This window comes from Cebus imitator, unplaced genomic scaffold, assembly GCF_001604975.1.
Source record: "Cebus imitator isolate Cc_AM_T3 unplaced genomic scaffold, Cebus_imitator-1.0 Scaffold486, whole genome shotgun sequence".
NCBI classification, from domain to species: Eukaryota; Metazoa; Chordata; class Mammalia; order Primates; family Cebidae; genus Cebus; species Cebus imitator.
The window spans coordinates 1668874-1687520 of NW_016107801.1; the positions used below are offsets into that span (position 1 = coordinate 1668874).

At 60.8% G+C, this 18647-nt stretch overlaps 1 protein-coding gene across 6 annotated transcripts in view; it reads left to right on the forward strand.

Annotated features, from left to right (window-relative positions):
- Nucleotides 1-18647, forward strand: part of VAV2 (vav guanine nucleotide exchange factor 2) — a 224166-nt gene that overhangs the window by 172029 nt on the left and 33490 nt on the right. For 3 of the 6 annotated variants that reach the window (XM_017513104.2, XM_017513102.2, XM_017513100.2), the window contains exons 5-12: nt 2366-2468; nt 4436-4450; nt 5508-5606; nt 7322-7390; nt 8414-8514; nt 15107-15206; nt 16216-16311; nt 17002-17070. In XM_017513104.2, the coding sequence (XP_017368593.1) occupies nt 2366-2468; nt 4436-4450; nt 5508-5606; nt 7322-7390; nt 8414-8514; nt 15107-15206; nt 16216-16311; nt 17002-17070 (652 nt within the window). The remainder of the gene's footprint in view (nt 1-2365; nt 2469-4435; nt 4451-5507; nt 5607-7321; nt 7391-8413; nt 8515-15106; nt 15207-16215; nt 16312-17001; nt 17071-18647) is intronic. The other 3 variants (XM_017513101.2, XM_017513103.2, XM_017513105.2) reach the window with 1 other exon arrangement.

Here is an 18647-nt window from a genome sequence, read left to right on the forward strand (position 1 = left end):
TCATCAGCTCTTGCAGCATTTAATAGCTAGCCCCCCTTCTTCCACCTGGCCTGTTGGAGAGAAGCCGACGTCTGTCTCTAGACAGTGTGAGTGGCCTCATCTGCCCTTGGGTTGTCTTGTTCAGCAGCCTGGAAGCTTCCGTGTCTTGCCTCGCCTCCAACTGTCAAGAGTTCCCGACAGGCTTCGCCAGCAGCCTCGCTGTGCCACGTGACAGAAACGTGGGGAGCAGCCCCTTGCCTGCGTCCCTGGCATCCTGGCGGGCAGAGCGGTGGGGGCTGTTTCCTTGGGAACAGCATCTGGAGAGGCAGGGGAGGTGATTTGTGTCATTGCTGGTGACAGTTTCTAAGACAATTGCCAGACCTGGCTGGGGACGGACCTTTGAGATGGGTTAGTAAGAAAACCTCTGCACACACAAACACCCTTCCTGCCTTCATGTCTGTTCCCAGGGGGGCCTCTGTCACCAGACTGTGGGCCCAGCCCGTCTGAAGGCTGCGTTTGCCCTGGCTTCAGTTTTCCTGAACGGCTGAGCAGCACCCCAACAGACCTCTCGCGGTGGAGGCCGGGTGGGGAGGGAACAGGACAGTGACCGAGGGCCGCAGCCCCACCCCTTGCTGGCAATTTCATCTGTGTTCGTTCCAGTCTGCACAGTGGTCACAGCGCTGTCTACCTCCAAGGATTCTGTGAGGCCCGAAAGAATGACTGGCTTTCTTCAGGCACTGGCACACAGAGGGGCTTGCCCACGGGTGGGTGGCTCTTTGAATGCGGCTTGGAAGATTCCATGTTTGTCCCACGGCCAGCTGCCCTCTGCCAGCTTTGCTCCTCTGGCTGGCTGTCAGCCGCCTCACTCACACCTGTAGTGGTGCAGAAAATGAAGTACCCAGAGCGACAGCTTCCTCCGCTACCATTGCCCACCTGCCTGTAGGAAGCTCTGCAAGACAAGAGCTGGGCTCGCCCCCAGCTTCCCCTCTAGAGAGGCCCAGATGCTTCGCCCACGGGCGGATGCTGGGTGGCTCATGCATTGCGGCACGTCCTCCAGGGAAGGTGCCGAGGGCCTTCCTTGAATGCACACGTGCCTCTTTCTCTCAAGCAGACCTTGAATGGTCCTCCCCAACCCCAGTCTAAAAAGGTGACAGCTAATATTCAGAGGCAAGGTTTGGGATGAGACCGTGGCATGCAGTGTGGCTGGGGAGCCCGTTCCTGAGTGCCACAGGGACCGTTCCTGCCCCACCTCCATCCCTGCCTCGCCTGCCTGCATGCTGGCCGTGGTGGCAGCGGAAGGGGGTACTCTGCATTTATTTCCATCCTTCCAGCAGTGAACTTTGCCACCCACTTTGAGCCTAGGCTGTGAGAGGCGTCCTTGTGCAGGGCTGAGGGCGTGCAGACCTGAAGACACGTCCGGCCTGGGCCTGGCGTGGCTCCTGCCCTGAGCCCACGGGGGTAGTGAGCCCCCAGCGGGGCCTGTGGGAACAGGGGTGGTTGATTGGCTCAGTAGCTGATGCTGTGAAAGACTTGCTGAGCCCCAGCAGGCCAGGTGTAGGGCGTCAGGAGGGCTGAAGAAGCCCAGTGTGGGGAGGAGCCAGGCTGGTCAGCCGCCACACACAGAGTCACTGGAAACGTCACCAAGGAGCTGCATTGAGCACACGAGTGCCTGCAAGAGTCCAGATCACAGGCCAAGTGGGGGTCCTGGAGGGCGCCTTGGAGGAGGTGGCCCAGGAACTGAGTCCTGCAGGCAGAAGGGTGGCTGGTTGGAGTAGGACCATGAGCTACAACAAAGCTTTATTGTATTAGGTTTTGGCAGGAATTGCTTTGGCTCTGGTTTCAGAAGGCAAATGACAAACTCTGGGTCGCCCTCCATGTACGCCCTCCATGTACCTGGGATGTTTGCACCTTGGCTCCAAGGACTGGAAGAACCAGGGCTGAGCCGGAAGCACTCAGGGCTCTAGGTCACAGCCTTGCGCTGGGAGGAAAGGGGCCTCTGGTCTGGAGGCAGAAGTTGCACGTGCCCGTCAGATAGGAGTGGGAAGATTCTGGTGAGGGCAGGGGTCCTGGCCCTGGGCCTCTGGCCTGTGTCTCCAGCGTTTAGCAGAGGGCTGGAGAAGTGGGGGCTTGTCCTGGTAGATCTGTCTGAGATGCACACTGTGGAGGCAGCAGGCAGAGCCCTTGAGGATGCTCCCTACGCTGTCCAGTTCACACTCACAGAAGCCCCACAGGTGGGGCTCACCCCACTGTGTAGATTGAGGCCCAGGCAGGTGACCTCACTGTGGCTCCAGCCGCCTGTGTCCCTCGTGGACCCTTGTGCTCTGCGGCTCCCCAGTTAGGGTGGTGGGAGCCTCCCCTCCCCTCTAACCTGCCTCCTCCTGTACAGCGAGCATGACCTGGGGGAGGACATCTACGACTGTGTCCCATGTGAGGATGGAGGGGACGACATCTACGAGGACATCATCAAGGTGGAGGTGCAGCAGCCCATGGTGAGCCCGGCCCCTCCCAACCCCCTCCACTCTCCCCTCCCCTTCCCTCCTCTCCCCTCACCCACAGAGCAGCCTGGCCCTTGCTTAACACAATACCGAGCTATACCCATGTCTGAGCCACCGAGGGGGAGCTGCCCTGGGTACAGGGGGACGTCCAGAGGGTACATCCCTTGGTCCTTCCCAGTCCCCACGGAGCTCCTCTGAGGTGCATCCTTGGAAGCCCATGCTGACTTTTGGTCTGCTAAGTGCCCTTCCTCCCTATGGAGATGCTCTCAGGTGCCCCAGGTACGACATCACCACCATCATGGCCCTCCGCCCTCACCGCCACAGGACCCTCTGTCCAAGGGTTGCAGGGCCCTCAGTCCCTCCTGCCCAGGGAGCCCTAAGATAGTAACTTGGCGCACAGTCTAACAGCACGCGTCATTTTCCCCCTTTGTGTGGAAAGTGATGAGACCCGTATCGGCCCAATTAGCCAGCTGTGCGTCTTTTATGTTGCAAGGATGTTTATTTCCAAGCAGGCACTAGCGAATAATCTCTCGGACGCTAGTTTGCTCCGTTTGGGCTTATTGCCAGCAGCTGCTGTGTGGAAGGTGGGCATCCAGTGGGGCTGGGATGGGGAGATGGGGACCTGGGGGGCAGGTCACAGGCCCTCGGACTCCCAGGCTCCTGAGCAATGGGCAAGATGCCACTTGCCAACCGTGGAGGCTTTTGATGCCATTTGCTTTCCCTGAAGACATGGGAAATTTCTCAAAAAGCTGATTTCAGTGTTTTCCTTCACTGTGGGAGTAACCAGCTGGTGGGAGAGAGGCAGAAATCTGGGGAAACAAATCCCCAAAGAGGCCTTGCCGGGGGGGGCCTTGCCTGCTCTGCTGGCGTCCTGCTGGGAGACACAGGCAGGTGCAGGGCTGGGGGTCTCACAGCCCCCAGATGGACTCTTAAGAGCAGGTTTCTCTGCTTGTCCGTGAAGGGTCTCGAGGTGAATTTTTTCCCTGCCGTTAAGGGGTCTTCCTTCAGGGATGACAGCCCCTTGTGGAGGGAGCAGGGCCTCCATTTTGCCTTCCTGGGGAGCTTGGCTGGGCGGCCCTGCTCCCAAACCTTCCGGGGCAGCTCTTAGGCCTGGAAAGCTGAGCCATGGCACTGCTGCTGGGGCTCCCCTTGCCTCCCCAGAGCTGGCCTGAGAGCTGCCAAGGTGGCCGATGAGCTCTCTGGACTTGGGAATGAGGTCTGACTGGTCAGGGCCAGTTCACTCCCCAAGTCATTTGAAAGCTGGGTGTCCTGCCGATAAACTTCAGCGGGCAGGTGCAGTACCTATGAGGTGGTGTGGGGGACCCCTGCCCCTGGATCATACAGGCCCTCTCACTCGACACCCTAATTTGTGCCTGGCCAGAGTGGGTGCTCCCTGGAGCCCGCTGCTGTCCCGGGTTCTGAAGCACCTGGGAAAGGACAGGGAGCGTCCACAGAACCTGCCACACTGCGCGCAGTGCTGCCTGTGTCCAGGCTGGGCCACATGCTGCTGTCCCGCGCTGCATAGGGTCCTAATGCCCAGAGCTGGTCCCGCTGGTCTTGAGCTGTCCCGTCCATCCAGGCAGGGGCTGGGGGCAAGGGGTAGTTCCTGCTTCCTGCCAGGTTCCTCTGAGAGAAAACAGCTGCTTCCATGTCCTCCCTTGTCCTGTCTGGAGCTATCTGAGCAGCACCAGTAGAAGGTAATAGAGATGGTGACGTCTCCAAAGGGAGATAGGCCAGGGGATGGCAGGTGCCCCTTCCAGAGCCTGGGTACAGGTGCTGTGGGGACTCTGGGCCCCAAGCCTTCTCCCTGCCCAGCTGGGCAGCACCAGGGGCTGTGATGTGACTTTGGGTCTGCTGGCTGGTTGTGGGGTGGTGTTCCTGACATCCCAAGCCCAGCTTGTGAGGGCAGTGTGGGCCCTGCTAACCGGCACTGTTTCTGGTTTCTTTCTCCACGCTTGCAGATTAGATACATGCAGGTGAGTGGCCCTGGAAGGGGAGGTTGGGGACGTCCTGCCTATGCCATCTTTCTGACCTTTCAGGAAGGTCTCAGACCTCTTTGAGAAAACTCAGGACCCTGCCCCCAGGGAGACGTGGTCAGGCACACGTGACTTCGGGCATCAGGGACCCTCAGCACCCCCGTGGCCCTGTACCCCCAGCCCCGTCTTGCATGTTGCCTTAGATCTGCAGCCTGGCAGACCCAAGGGGGCCCTTGGGCATTTCCTGGAGGATGATGATGGTCTTAGGGCAGACACCAGTGCCATGGGTCACAGTGACGTTTCTCCAGAGCCTTCTGACAGATGTAGTTCACCCAGCCTAACAGAACCTTAGACAGTGTTGGGAAAATCCACCAATCCCCACAGGGACCCCACCTGTCACCTCACTCTGGACCACTGGCCAGGCAATCTCCAAACAGTCCTGCCCTGGCCACGTTCTACCAGAGGTGGGGGCAGGCCCTGCTCTGGAGGAGGCCCCAGGGGCCTTGCCAGGAGGGTGTCATCTCAGGTCCCCTGGTTAGAAACCAGTAGGCACTCAGGGGAAGAGTCTGGCCTGCAGGTGGCTGGCACTGGGATGTGCAGTGGTGGGTGTGGTCTGCATGGAGTCAGGCACCTGTCTGCCGTGTAGAGAGGACTGCACGCAGTAGGTGCTTTAGCAGGTCACCCCTGCTCTTGTGCTGGAGAGGTGGCTTCTGAGGTGCTCACTCCAGTCTGCTGAAGAATTGAGATCCCGAATTAGAGGAGTAGGAGCCTGGGATTCTAGATGGCTCCACCCGCAAGCCTACCTTAGCACTGTCTCTGTGCCACATCCCCTCCCCATGCCTCAGTTTCTTCATCTGCAAAATGAATGGGAAGGGGTTGGTCCCCTCTGTCACTCATCTGGCTGCGGCACTGCACACTCAGTGACCTCGGGGCCAAACCCGACGACACCGAGGAGGTGTCGTCCTATGCAGGGGTGTCCTGGTGTCACGGGGCAGACACGCAGGCAGCAGGTGGCCAGCCCCATGGGGTCCTGCTGACGCCCCCTTCCCTCCTGTAGAAAATGGGCATGACTGAGGATGACAAGAGGAACTGCTGCCTGCTGGAGATCCAGGAGACTGAGGCCAAGTACTACCGCACCCTGGAGGACATCGAGAAGGTGAGGGTGGGCGTTGGTCCATGGAAAATGGCCATGGCCACTGTGGTCATGGCGGGGCCATCCGCCTCCTGGGAGTGCCTTCTGGAGGCAGGACCACAGGGCGTCTCTGATAGGCGAAGGAGACTCAGTGGCCCGCCCAGCCATGCCTCCAGTACCCCTACCCAAAAGGAGGATGCCCTCTCCTTTCCTCTGCGGCCCCTGAAGCCCCGGCCTGCAGGCGTCCCTGCTCCTCCCCCAAGCCTGATCGGGGAGGGATCACAGCTTCAGCTCCTGAGAGTTTCTCGAAGGCAGGTGCTGAGCTAGCTCCTCAAGTGTCCCCCACCCTGCCTAGAGCTGCTCCCCAGCCTCTCCACACTCAGCCTTCCCCTCTGTAAAATGGGGCAGCACCGATGGGGCCTGGGAGTGTCCTGCGCAGGGTGTGGTCAGGCCTGGTGACCGAGCCCCCCCACAGCTCTTCCACCCCCATGCATCCGGGTCCTCTGTCCCGCCAACCGGCTGAGCGCCCGGAGGGCTGAGGACCAGGCTTCACCTGCCCTTCCCCGCTCGGGCCTCCTGTGGGCACCTGGTCGGCCCGGCCCTGGCGCATTTCCCCAGCACTTCTGAGTCTTTATTGCCAACTGCCAGTGTTTACTGGAGAGAAAAACCCACGTTGTTTTCAGTTTGGAGTCTCCTTTCTATCGTCTGGTTGTGGTGTGGGGTCCAGGGTGGCCATGATGCCTCCAGCTGGGAGAACTGGGCTGCCCCATTGGGCCCAGGCTGGCCTTGCTCTGGCCGGGCCCCTCCTGCTGCCCCACCCTCCAGTCCCTGGCCAGCGGCCTTTCTGCACACACATGTGTCCACCCTGGCCCAGGTCCTTCCAGTTCCCTCGATGCCCTGCCCGCGCCCTGGCAGAGTCCCCCTCTTCTGGGAATCCTGGCCCCGAGGTTGGCTTCTGCTGGGGTCCTGCTGGCCTCCGCCTCCCTCCACGGCCGAGTGCTGCCAAGAAAGCAGGAGTGCTCCTGGGGTCTGTCTCCACCACGCCTGAGGCTGTCACCCAGGTGTGCCTGCTTGGGCGATGCGCTCTACTCCCCGTGGTGGCCAAGCGGTGGTCCAACAGCTGGGCCCAGAGGATGCCCGCAGAGCTGCTGGCCGCCCTGGCCAGGAAGCACTCGGGGAGCAGGAGAGGAGAGGGTGGCAGGGCCTCCCGGGCCTCCAGAGCAGGGCGGCAGCCTCACACGGCCCCGTCTTCACTTCACATCCCGCTTGAGGCTGGGGCTGGAGGGCTCTGGTCCACTCCCTGCCCCTCCGGCACTCATGGGGGTGGAGAGCGTCCCTTTTGATGACAGTTTTAGGGTCGTGCTCTGGAGCACAAGCTCAGTGTCTGAGTCCTGACTGCCCTGCCTCCTGGGTCTCAGCTCCTCACCGCAAGCCACAACCCATCTCCCGCCTCAGGGCAGCCATACCACAGCCCCCAAGTCCACCCTGTGTGTGGCTCTGCCCCCATCACGCTGGGAGTGTTAGAATCTTTGGCCTTGCACCTCCCCCTGCCCCCCCGCACTCACCCCCAAAGCATGGAGCCTCGTGTGGCCAGAACGCAGGCGTGCCCCAGTAAGCATGGAGCACCCACCCCAGTGTGCCTTCCTGTGGAGCTGCCCCGCGACCCTCCGCCGGCAGCTGTGACCTTGAGAGGGCGGGTGACAGCTGCAGGGTGGCAGTGGTGGGCTTCTCTCTTCCAGAACTACATGAGCCCCCTGCGGCTGGTGCTCAGCCCAGCAGACATGGCGGCTGTCTTCATTAACCTGGAGGTAAGGGTCCCGGCCCCCCTTGCTCATGCCATGCTCTGGGCCTTAACTCGGCACGGGCCGTACATGTCTTGCTGTGCCTAGGGCCTTGGAGAGCTGCATCTCTGTGGCTGCGCGTGCTGGCCGGAAGGAGGAGACCTCACCCTCCTCTCCAGTGTCTTTAGGTTTAGGAGTCAGGGTGGCAGATTTCTGGGCTCCCCTTGTCTGTGGGTGGGGTGGCACTGACCTGCATGGCTGGAGGCATGGGCGACCCTGGGAATGTAGATCAAGTTTTTGTCAGCGGCCGGGGAGCAACGTGTCCCTCCACCCCTTTTAGAAGACCCCCCACCTGCTCTGCTGGTGTCTGAACACAGTCACAGAAAGACAGTCCCCCAGGCAAAGAGTCACCTTGGCATGGTCAGCAGAGCAGGGTGCTGCGCCAGGTTTCCGCAGCTGCGCATGGGTGGGCTTCCTCCGGGGACACGCTGCTCCTGGTGCTTCCTCCAGGCCTGGTAGCCACAGGTGCCCGCAGCCCATGTGGTTGTGTCCTGCCCTCCCTGGGCGTCTCATTAGCTGTAAGGGTGGGCTCTGGTTATGCTGTCCTGGACGAGGCTGGCTTGGACCCTAGAGCTTCCAGTGGCCTGTGTCTCTGGCCCAGAGCTCACCCGGCCCTGGGCTGTGGCCAGGATGGAGAAGCACACACAGGAGGAAGCCTGGGGTGGGGCTGCGGGTCCCGGGGTGCTGCACTGAGCTGTGCCACTGTAGCTGCAGAGCTGGCCCCGAGCTGGCCACTGTGTGTCAGACAGGCTGATGCGGGCTGTGGGTGGCGTCCCTCACACACGTACTGGCTCCTTGGGGCACCATTGCTGTAGAACCTTCTACCTGAGTCACACCCTGGCATGAACACATAGGAGGGGTGCAGGCCTAGCACCCGGGCCCCTCACCCCCTCGACAGGAGCCACAGAACCACAAGGGTGCGTCCAGGACGGTGCTCCCATCTTGCCTCGGGTGGGCCTGGCCGGGCACTCACAGCTCTTTTTAACCCAGGACCTGATCAAGGTGCACCACAGCTTCCTGAGAGCCATCGATGTGTCCATGATGGTGGGGGGCAGCACACTGGCCAAGGTCTTTCTTGATTTCAAGGAAAGGTGAGTGGCTGCCCGCTCCTCCCTGTCTGCAGGAGCGCTTTCACACATGGGACTCTTGGGTTCTGGGTGTCCGAGGCAGGGGCCGCCCCCTCTGGACCCCGTCCTCCCTTGGTGAGAATGCCGCCCACCCCGAGCCACAGCCTGGTTGATGGAGAGCCAGCCTCCTGTCCTGTGGGAGCTCGGCAGGGGGAGGATGGGATTCTGGACGCTTCTAACTAGCTGTGAGGGGCGGCTGTCGGAGTGGCTCTGCGTCCCTGCGGAGATCTCGGGGCTCTGCCTCTCCCTTCTGCACCTTTGTGGCCGGTTCTTTAGAGTTAGGACACAGACAAGGATGAGAGGAGGTGGCATGGGGGGCTGTCGGAGGCCAGGGAGGCGGGGTTTCTGGGGTTTAGACGATGCCCAGGCTGTCGGAGGCCATGGAGATGGCGTTTCTAGCCACAGACATCTCGAGAGAACCCCATCAGGGTCAGTGCCAAGCTCTGTCTGTCGGAGAGCCTTTGGAGGGGCCCGAAGGGGTCTGTGCTGATGCTTCCTGAACTTGGCTGCTCACTAGAGACACTGGGGAGCTTGATACAAATACCATGTTCTGGGTCCACTCTTGGAAGGGTCTGCTGTAGGGCCTGGCAGCTGTAGAAGACCCCACAGGGGCATCCGACCACATGGCCCTGGGCATTGGGCGCCTCGGTGCCTCTCTCCCTCGTTGTAGGAGGGTGCCCTTCATTGTCCGCCAGGTGCCTGTCAGCACAGCTCACACACCCGTCCCTGTCCAGGCAGCCGGGGACAGGCCCAGGGCTGGATTCTCAGGCGCGCTGCATGGGAACCCTGCAGGTGCTTCCCCGTGTGCTCTACAGCTCCAGGAAAGGAGCTCCCCATCCCCTGCGGGGAGGGTCCCGGAGCCTGCTGTCTGGGGGCCATGGCTTGGGGGGTTCCTGGAATCGTGAGGGAACAGGCAGTGCCAGTGGTCAGGTGGCAGATGGGACCAGGAGAGCTGAGGAAGCCCAGCAGGTGTGAGCACACTGGCCAGCCCTGGAGGGTAAAAGTGGGCAGGGGTGGGGGACAGGAGTCTCACCTGCCTCCAGCAAGGTGTTCCCTTCACCTGCGGGTGAGCCAATAGTGCCCGGCTGGCAGGGTCACACTGGCTGTCACCAGATCCTCGCCGGGCGTGGGGTACAGCGGATCTTCTCAGCGCCTTGGTCATGCTCTCCCTGGGCCAGGAAGGGAGGGAGGCCATGGATGAGGCGTGGTTTTAAAGGCCGAAGCCCTGGAGCGGGAGTGACTGGCTGTGTGGTGGAGTGACAGGGTGGACGGCCCACCCTCTCGCAGGAGTCTCCGCAGCCAGGCTGCCCTGTGACTCTCCTGGCCGCGCCCTAGCAGCAGGACCTTGCACGCGTGGTTCCCAGGGCATCCCCACCTTGGAATGCCACAGCAGTGTGGGCAGCGCATCCAGTCACAGGCTCGGCCCAGGAGCTCTGCAGACAGGCGGCCCCGTCCCTGGCAGCAAGACGCCAGGCAAGACCCGTCAGTCGGCTGTGTTTCGGGAGGGGGCTGGCAGCGTTTCCTCAGAGCTCATCACCAGATCGTGGCGGTTCCGTCCCAGCATCCGGCTTTCCTGCTCTTTTCCTCTCATTTTGGAGCCAGCCCCAGGGCCCTGGTTCTTGCTCACAGGCTGAGCCCCAATGCTTTTATATGGTGCCTGCTGTGTACCGCTTCTGAGCTCTGGACTGAGGACATGCAGTGAACAGAGCTGCTGGCCTCTTGCTGGGTGGGAGGGATGAGAAGCAAGACAGAGAAGCTCAGGGGGGCTGTGACAATGACCACAAACACGGCAGCTTAAAGCAGAAGGGATGTCCCCGCTCTGCAGCCCACATCCTGAATTAGTCTCACTGAGCCAAAGTCCAGGCAGCCCTGGGTCACGCCTCCCGCAGAGGTTCCAGAGGGAGCCTTCCTGCGTCCTGCAGCTCCTGGGGCCCCGGGGATTCCTGGCTTATGGCTGTGCTGCCTCGTTCTCTGTCCCTATGTCCACATGCCCTGCCATGTTCTCTGTCCCTACGTCCACGTGCCCCGCTGCGTTCTCTGTCCTAACGTCCACGTGCCCTGCCTCGTTCTCTGTCCCTATGTCCACGTTCTCTGTCCTTAGGTCCACATGCCCCACCATGTTCTCTGACCCTGCATCCACGTGCCCCGCCTCGTTCTCTGTCCCTATGTCCACGTGCCCTGCCATGTTCTCTGTCCCTACATCCACATGCCCTGCCACATTCTCTGTCCCTATGTCCACGTGCCCCGCTGCAGTCTCTGTCCTTACGTCCACGTGCCTTGCCTCGTTCTCTGTCCCTATGTCCACGTGCCCCGCCATGTTCTCTGTCCCGGCGTCCACGTGCCCCGCTGCGTTCTCTGTCCCTGCGTCCACGTGCCCTGCCACTTCTCTGTCCCTATGTCCACATGCCCTGCCACATTCTGTGTCCCTATGTCCACGTGCCCTGCTTCGTTCTCTGTTCACGTGACCTCCCCACATCTCTGTGTCCTTTTCGGAGCCTGCTCTTCTGGGATTTAGAGTCACTTTCCTTCAGCATGGCCTCGTCTTGGTCCTCACCATGACTACATCTGTATCGTGACTAAATAAGGTCACATCACGAAGCTCTGTGCACAGGCATTGTGGGGGGCACTGTTGGATCCACTGCCTCTGAGCTGTGGCCCGGGCCTCTCTCCATTGCCAACTGCCGGTGGTCAGTGAGGCTGGGGGTGACAGCTAGCCCTGCCATCTGCTTTGCACCTTTTCCGAGTAAGAGAGGGCGTGGGCCCCTTGAGTGTCCTGGACTCAATGGAGAGAGTGTCCCTCTGCAGAGTCTCACTGTGGGGCCCTGAGGGCCAGGCTTGGGAGCCACGTGCGTTCGCTTTGGAATCCAGCCCTGTACCCCCTTGCTGGGTGACCTCAGAAGTCATGTCACCTCTCTGAGCCTCGGGGCCCCTGTCCTAAAAGTGGCGTTTCTGTGAGGATGCAGTGAGCCCAGGGGTGACGCACATCCCATGGCCAGGGCCCCTGCACGTTTATCGTGGAGGTCTGGCTTTCTTTTCCCAGTAGTTCTGCTGTTCACTGTGGGTGTCTGCCGTGCACCCCCACACCCTGCATCCTTGCATCAAATGCATAGAAGGACCTGTGTCCAGGCTTGAGGCTGTGGCCACTCAACCGTGTGTGAGGCCTGGTGCAGGCAGGTCCGGGCTGGGTGCTGGGGCGTGGGGAGGAGTGAGACCCACTGCGGGAGCTTGGAGCTGGTGGGGTGGCCACTGGGGCAGTCTCCTCTATCGGCTCCTGCTGACTTCGGACAGGCCTCTACCTGCTGCCCCTTGACCTGTCTCTTTGCTTTTCCCTCTGGCCCTGCTGGGGCAGGGGTTGAGGTGGAGAAGGCAGCACAGAAGGGGCAATGGTAGGGAAGGGTTTTGATGGGTGAGTAGAAGTTTGCCTGGCAAAGGCTGCCAGCTCAGCTATGCTGTGGATGAGAGGTGGGCGTTCCTGGTGGGGTGTGGTGTGAGGAGAGCAAGGCTGGGATCTGCACCCCAGCCCCTCGTCTGCCTACACCGCGGGCCTAGGTGACCTGGTGTAGTGTGAAATTGAAGTGGGGGGCTCCCGAGGCTGGCTCGGCCACGCTAGAGCTCCTGGCACAGGCATGTTACCCGCTGGACCTCAGTCGGGCGCTTTTTCCACTCACTCGAATACTTCCCTTGACTGGGAGGGGCTGGGGCCATCACTGGGCCCAGCTCACCTGAAATGCTCAAAGCGGAGGCTGCAGTGGCACAGGGCCTGCTAGGAAGTCAGGTGTGTGGTGTCCCGTGCTCCCTTAGGCCTGAGTGTGGCCCTGGCCCCAGCAGCAGCAGACCTGGCTCCATGCAGGGAGGATCCCTTGCCGGGGGCTCTGGCTTTCCCCCTCCCCAGCCCACACTCGCCCTCCCGCCTCCAGGCAGTCTTGGGAAGCTCTGAAAGCCTCAGGGTTCATCACCTGCCCTGGCTTCCCCAGCTGGAGTCCTCAGGGCAGGTGAGGGCACCTTTCAAAGGGACCACATGGGTGGGCTGGGGGCCGCAGGGTTCCGGGTGCCCCTGGACCTCCTGCCGTGGTTCTGGTCTGGCGTCATCATCAGATGGAAGGCACAGCCAGGAGGCGGCGCAGCCAGGAGGCGGCACAGTGCAGCCCAAGGACCTGGGCTTTGGCGTGGGTGACTACTGGTGTGATTTGCTTCTCAGCTTTAGGCCTCTCTCAGCCTCACTGTCCCCATGGGTAGAATGCTGACAGTCACAGTCCTCCAGCTTCCAGCCCAGGTCAGGTGATGCCCAGTGCATGTGGTGTGTCTTCTGCGCAAGGCTCTGACCATTTTCTGAGGGTGGAAAAAACACGGATCCGGAGCGGGGCAGGTGCAGGCGGCCGCCAGGACCCAGCGTCTGGTCCGCTCACTTTCCAGGCTGCCAGAGGTCTCTTAAATGTCCCTCTGTTCCTTCTCCCCTCTCCTCTGCTGGGGCTTCTGAAGCTTTTGTTCAATTTTTTTTTTTTTTTAAGGGGAAAACCCCTTTTCTCGATTGCATCCAGAGATGATAGGTTTTCATCAACTTTTCTATTAAAATGATCAGTGTAATAACTCATTGAGGTGGAAACCAGTGCCAGGTTCCCGTTTAAAGTGGCTTCCGGTCAACACACAGCCCCAGCGCTAGGCAGGAAGCAGGCCCGTTGCGATGACGGCGATGCCTCCGTGCAGACCTCCCAGGTCTGTGGACACGGGACCCACCCGTGGGGACACACCCGTGCAGGCCCACATGTAGGCCCTGTGGGACTGGCCATGGGTGCTTTGCTTGACTGTGGCTGGGCTGCCGGCTCAGCTGTGCTGTGCTTGATGTGGGCGTTCCTGGTGGGGCGTGGTGTGAGGAGAGCCTGGCTGGGATTCAAGCAGATTCTGGTCCTTTCTCAGAGTCATTGAATCTCAGCCTCCCATGCCAGAAGCGTCCTTGCAGGCCTGTGGGGGAGAATTCTCAGGGGGCCAGAGGAGGTGCCAGCCACTGGACCCATGTGCAGGGCTGGGAGGATCTCAGGGCCTCTGGTGCCCCTGGCCACGTGTGAGGATGGCCTCTTGAGCATTTGTTGGGAGTGGGAAATGTGTCAAGATGCCTGTCCCTGTGCCTGAGCCAGCTTCTAAGGGACACGCTCCTGGGCAGAAATGTGTCCCCAGCCACTGTTCTGATCAACCCAGAACTCCAGAGTGGGCAAGAAAGTGGGCATTACCTGGTCCAGAACCCCACAGGTGTGGGGAGTGGGTGCTGTCCAGGGACCCATGTGGCAGAAAACCTGCCCCTACATCAAGACCTCAAGTTCAGGATGCTTCTTCCCGAGTGCAGCCCTCCACAGAAGCCAAGCTGCAGGCCGAGCTGCCTGTCCTGAGCCTCAGGCTGGTGCCCAGCGGCAAAGCAGCGCTCATGATGGAAACAGCCATGGTGACCTGCTTCCGAGAGCTGGCACTGGGCTTCCCACACCAGGGAGGCCTCTAGACGCTCACCAACACACAGCCCTGCCGGACAGCACATCACCAGGGCGCCCGTCCCCCAGCCTTGCAGGCCAGACTGTCAGCTCCTAGCAAGTTTATGGATGCCTCAGTTTCCCTGCCTCAAGAGTGAGACTAATCACACCCATCTTTACAAATAGGCAAAAAAGGTCGTAAGCCTTGTCGGCAAAGCACCTGGCAGTGGCTGCCTCCGTGAGTGGTGGCTCTTGTCATCCTTGTTGTCACCAACATCGTCACCTGGCGGGGTTCTTTCTGGGACTGCCCTTTCAGTGAGGCGACGGGGTTTTAAAGATGAAGTTTCAGGCTGGTAACCTAAGACCCCGAGGCTCCAGAGGTCAGGAACCCTGGGTTCCAGTTTGTAGAGATGTGGGCCCAGTGCTGGGTGAGGGAGAAGGGTGCCGCAGCTGAAGGGACCAGCACAAGGCACCGAAGTGAGGATCCAGATGGCAGGAGAGCCATGCTGGGGCCAGGAGGAGGTGGTGGGCAGGACCCAAGGGCCGGCCTCCTGAGTGTCCTCTGGGGACTCTGCTGGTCCTCCCAGGCCTGGCGGCCACGTGGCTGCCCACATCCCCGGTGAAGAGGGGGATGTCACTGCTGATGTCCCCTGCTTATAGGCACTATGTAGAAGCAACAGGGGTGACCCTTGGGGGTTCCCCACCCGGCACAGCACCAGGGTGTGCCCCTAGCCAGCACAGGCCTCCATGCTCAGGGCCTGTGGCAGAAGTCTGAGGCCTCCTGGGGTCTTCCTTCCTTTTCAGGGGTGGGATGGGGGGTTGAGAGCTCCACCCTGCATCCCAGCCAGGACCTGACCTAGAACCACAGTGCGGGTGCTCCTCTCCCAGCATGCCTGAAGTCCTCTTGCCGGCCCAGTAGCGTTTCGGGAAGGGGAAAGCAGCCTCCTGGCTGCCAAATATTTCCATGCACAGGGGGCTGTCCAGGGAGGGGCCTGTTGGTTGCATACCTGCAGCCTACTGGGAAAAATGGACGGGCTCACTGCAGCCTTGAGCTGCTCATTAAACCCGTGTGTGTGCATGCATGTGTGTGCACCGTCCAGGCTCCTGATCTACGGGGAGTACTGTAGCCACATGGAGCACGCCCAGAACACACTGAACCAGCTCTTAGCCAACCGGGAGGACTTCAGGCAGAAAGTCGAGGTGAGTGCTACCAGGCAGTGGTGCTGGCCCTGGCCCCGAGGTGGCAGCTTGCAGGCAGGACCTCGTTAGGTGCCAGCCTCTCTCTTGCCCATTTGTTGGGAAGGTGGTGACGGGGTGGTGACGTGCTGGTCTTGCATCGTGTTGGGTTGGGGAGTGGGCCGGGTGGAGGTCACCATCCCAGGCCAGGACACTGCCAGACTCCACAAGGAGAAAGGGCTTTGGAACTGAATCTCACTCAGCTGGGGGCTCTGGCTGACCCCTCACCCTGGCCCCTGCTGGCCCCAGGGAGCCTCAGATGACATTTGCTGTAACTGTGAGGCCCCCCCACCCCACATCCATCCTCACCCCAAGTCCCATCAGCATCTAGTGTTTCATGTGAGCCCCTCCCAGCCCCTCCTGCTCCCAGCTGAGTTTCCAGGCTCCCTCTGGTCAGTACACCCTGTTTTCTGCATGGAGCCTGGTGTGGAGTCCCCCAGCTCTGGCAGTGGTGGAGGCAGCGTGGCCCCCATGGAGAGGCAGGATGCCCCCCAAGTCCAGGCAATGAATGGGGGAACTCCCTGGTTCCTGGGAGCGGCTCCACAGCTCACTGCAAGTTGGCGCACTTGCTTCTCCCAGAGGCCAGGCCAGAGGGGGACTGGTCCATGGGGGGTGCCCTGCTGCCCTTCTCCAAAAGACCTGGGCCTGGTGGAGTAGTCAAAGCCACGCCCAGGCAGGACCGGCAGGTGCCCCGAGAGGGTCCCTGTAGCATCGTATGTGTCTCACTGCGTCCCGGTGTGGCCAGTGCAGACGTGGTGAAGTGGGAGAGGTGGCGCGTCCCCACCCCTGTGTTGTGAAGCCCACCCCTCTTCACACACCTGGTGCATGGACTGGCTCTGGGAGCCTGGCCAGAGACAGAACAAACGTCTGGGCCCGAGTTCTGGGCTTAGGTCTCCCCTCTCCAGACGAGGGGACAGGTGGGTTCAGGCTTTCCCCAGGGAGGGGCTCTCCCATCGCCTTGTCGCCCTAGCAGGAGTGCACGCTGAAGGTCCAGGATGGAAAGTTTAAGCTGCAAGACCTGCTGGTGGTCCCCATGCAGAGGGTGCTCAAATACCACCTGCTCTTGAAGGTGAGGCTCTGGGCCCCACGTGCCTGTGGGGGTCATCACTGCCGGAGTCAGGTGAGGGCCAGCAGCTTCCCGGGGTGTGGGACACAGCCCACAGACAGATGAAGTTGAAGTCAGCAGAGAGGTTTGTGCTTGGCTCATAACCACTGCTCAATGCACATGATGAATGATTATCACAATAAATACACATAGAAAAACCGTGACTCAAATCACTGATGATGTCAGAAAACTGAAAGAGACAGAAAAGGGCCCCGCACCAGGAATAAGAAGGCCCTGTGGTTGATCTCTGAGCTTCCTGGTGGCCACGGCAGAAATGGAAATGGAAGGCCTTCAGGAAGTACACACCTGGGAGGGAAGGCAGTGGTTTCTTCGAGGCACCTCGGAAGACGCTTTCCCGTGAACTGCGGGCACTGCTCCTTGCGTTTTGCTGCCTTCATGTCCTTTCTCACTATCACTCCTTTCCTTTGTCCACAAGATTTGGGAGTGCCTCTGCCAAGAAGTGGGGTGTCCTCTGTGCGAGGGGTCACTATCTGTCTTTTGGTGTTGGGCAGCCAATCCAAGCCTGGGCCAGCAGGTGGGGGTGGCATTCTTCTGAGGACTTGGTTCTCTGCACACCCCCTGCACTAGGTAGGGGCCAGGGCAGAGGCCAGGACCCCCAAGTGGTAACATGTGATACCCTTCTCACCCTTCCAGGAACTTCTAAGCCACTCTGCAGAACGGCCTGAGAGGCAGCAGCTCAAAGAAGCATTGGAAGCCATGCAGGTGGGTGGGTAAACTGAGGCGGGGAGAAGCCGTTGTGCAGCTTAGCACACCCTGCTGCGCTCTTGGACTGAATTGGGCTCATTAATAAACCGTGATTGTGACCGTAGACATCTTCCCGGGACAGCAGGAGCTGGGGCAGGCCAGGGGAGGTTAGTGGGTGAGACCCATAGGAGGTAGAGGTGAGGGGTGGAGGGTGCTGCAGGTCACATGCTTCCACAGGTGCCCCGAGTCCTAACCTCCCTGTCCAACAAGACCTCCCTTCAGCCTCCCCTCCTCCTGCTTCCCCCCTCCAGGCACTGGGCTTCTCACTTCCAGCCCTGAGGCTTCTGCTTCTAAAATGCCAGCCCCAGTGCCATCTCTCTGCTACCTGCGCGGGCAGCTCCTTTGCCCTGGCTATTTTGAGGCCGCCCTGCCCCATCCAGCCATGCCTCCCTCTCTCCCCTTGTCTGAGTGAGTTTAGCTCATGTCACTCCCTTGCTCGGAAACCATCCGTGGCTCCCACTGCCCACGAAGCAGGCACTCCAGGCCTGCAGGGTACTTGCCCCCGACGTTGCCGCTGTGTTTACCACAGTTCCAGGCACATGTGATCGCTCCACCGCCAGGTACTGGCTCAGGCTGTACCTTCCTCCTCATCCTGCCTTTCCTGACTTTGCAACGGAAGGACATTCTCCAGGGAGGATCGCCCCCACTGGGTTCCGTCCCCAAGGAACTGGCTTCCCTGTGGGTGGCACTCTCACTCCTGGACACATTTGGTCATGCCAGCCCCATCCCAGCCAGGCCTGTGTCAACTATGGTCACCTGTGTCCCAGGCCAGGCCTGGCAACCAGCATGTGGTAGGTCCCCTCCAGCTGCAACTAGGTGGAGGGACCATGACTACCCCAACATTTCCCTCATCGGGAGCACGGGGCACTTCTGCCAGCCCCCCTCAGGGCTGCAGTCCTGCCCTCTGACACCTGTCCCCTGCCCTCTAGGCAGCCCCCTAAGCTTTGGGCCACCTTTTTCTTTCCCGGGTACCTCATTTAAGGAGCTCCCTCTGGGTGGGGGAGGGGCAGTCATCTGTCTCCATCTGTAGCTGCTGTCAGGCTGCGGCGGCAGTGGGACCAGTGCTTGGCCGCCCGGGCTGAGAGGTTCTCTGAGCAGACCTTGTGCTCTGGGAGAAATTTACTCCAAATCCTGTGGGCACTCGTGTGTGGGCACAGAAGCCAGTCCCGGAGACCTTCAGATTCTGTGCCGCTCAGCTCCGCTGGGCAGCAAGCCCCCAAGGAGTGCTCTGGGAAAGCGAAGCCTCTTGCCGCGACGGGCTGACATAACTCTCCGCAACAGCTCTGTGGCCTGCAAGCCGCCCTCTCTAACACCTGCTCTGGCCTGTCTGCCGTGAGCCACAGTGTGTGAGCCAGCTCGGATGTGGCCTCGGGGGCTCTGAGACAGTGACAGCAGGTGCAGTGGGCCGTGCACCCGGCCCCTGAGTGTGGTCTTGCGTTTCACACTCTCAGCACGTGGTTTCTGGCTGGCGGGTGGCTCTGAGACCTTCGATGGGACAGTTTCCCAGGAGTGTCACTCACAGTGCTGCCCAAATA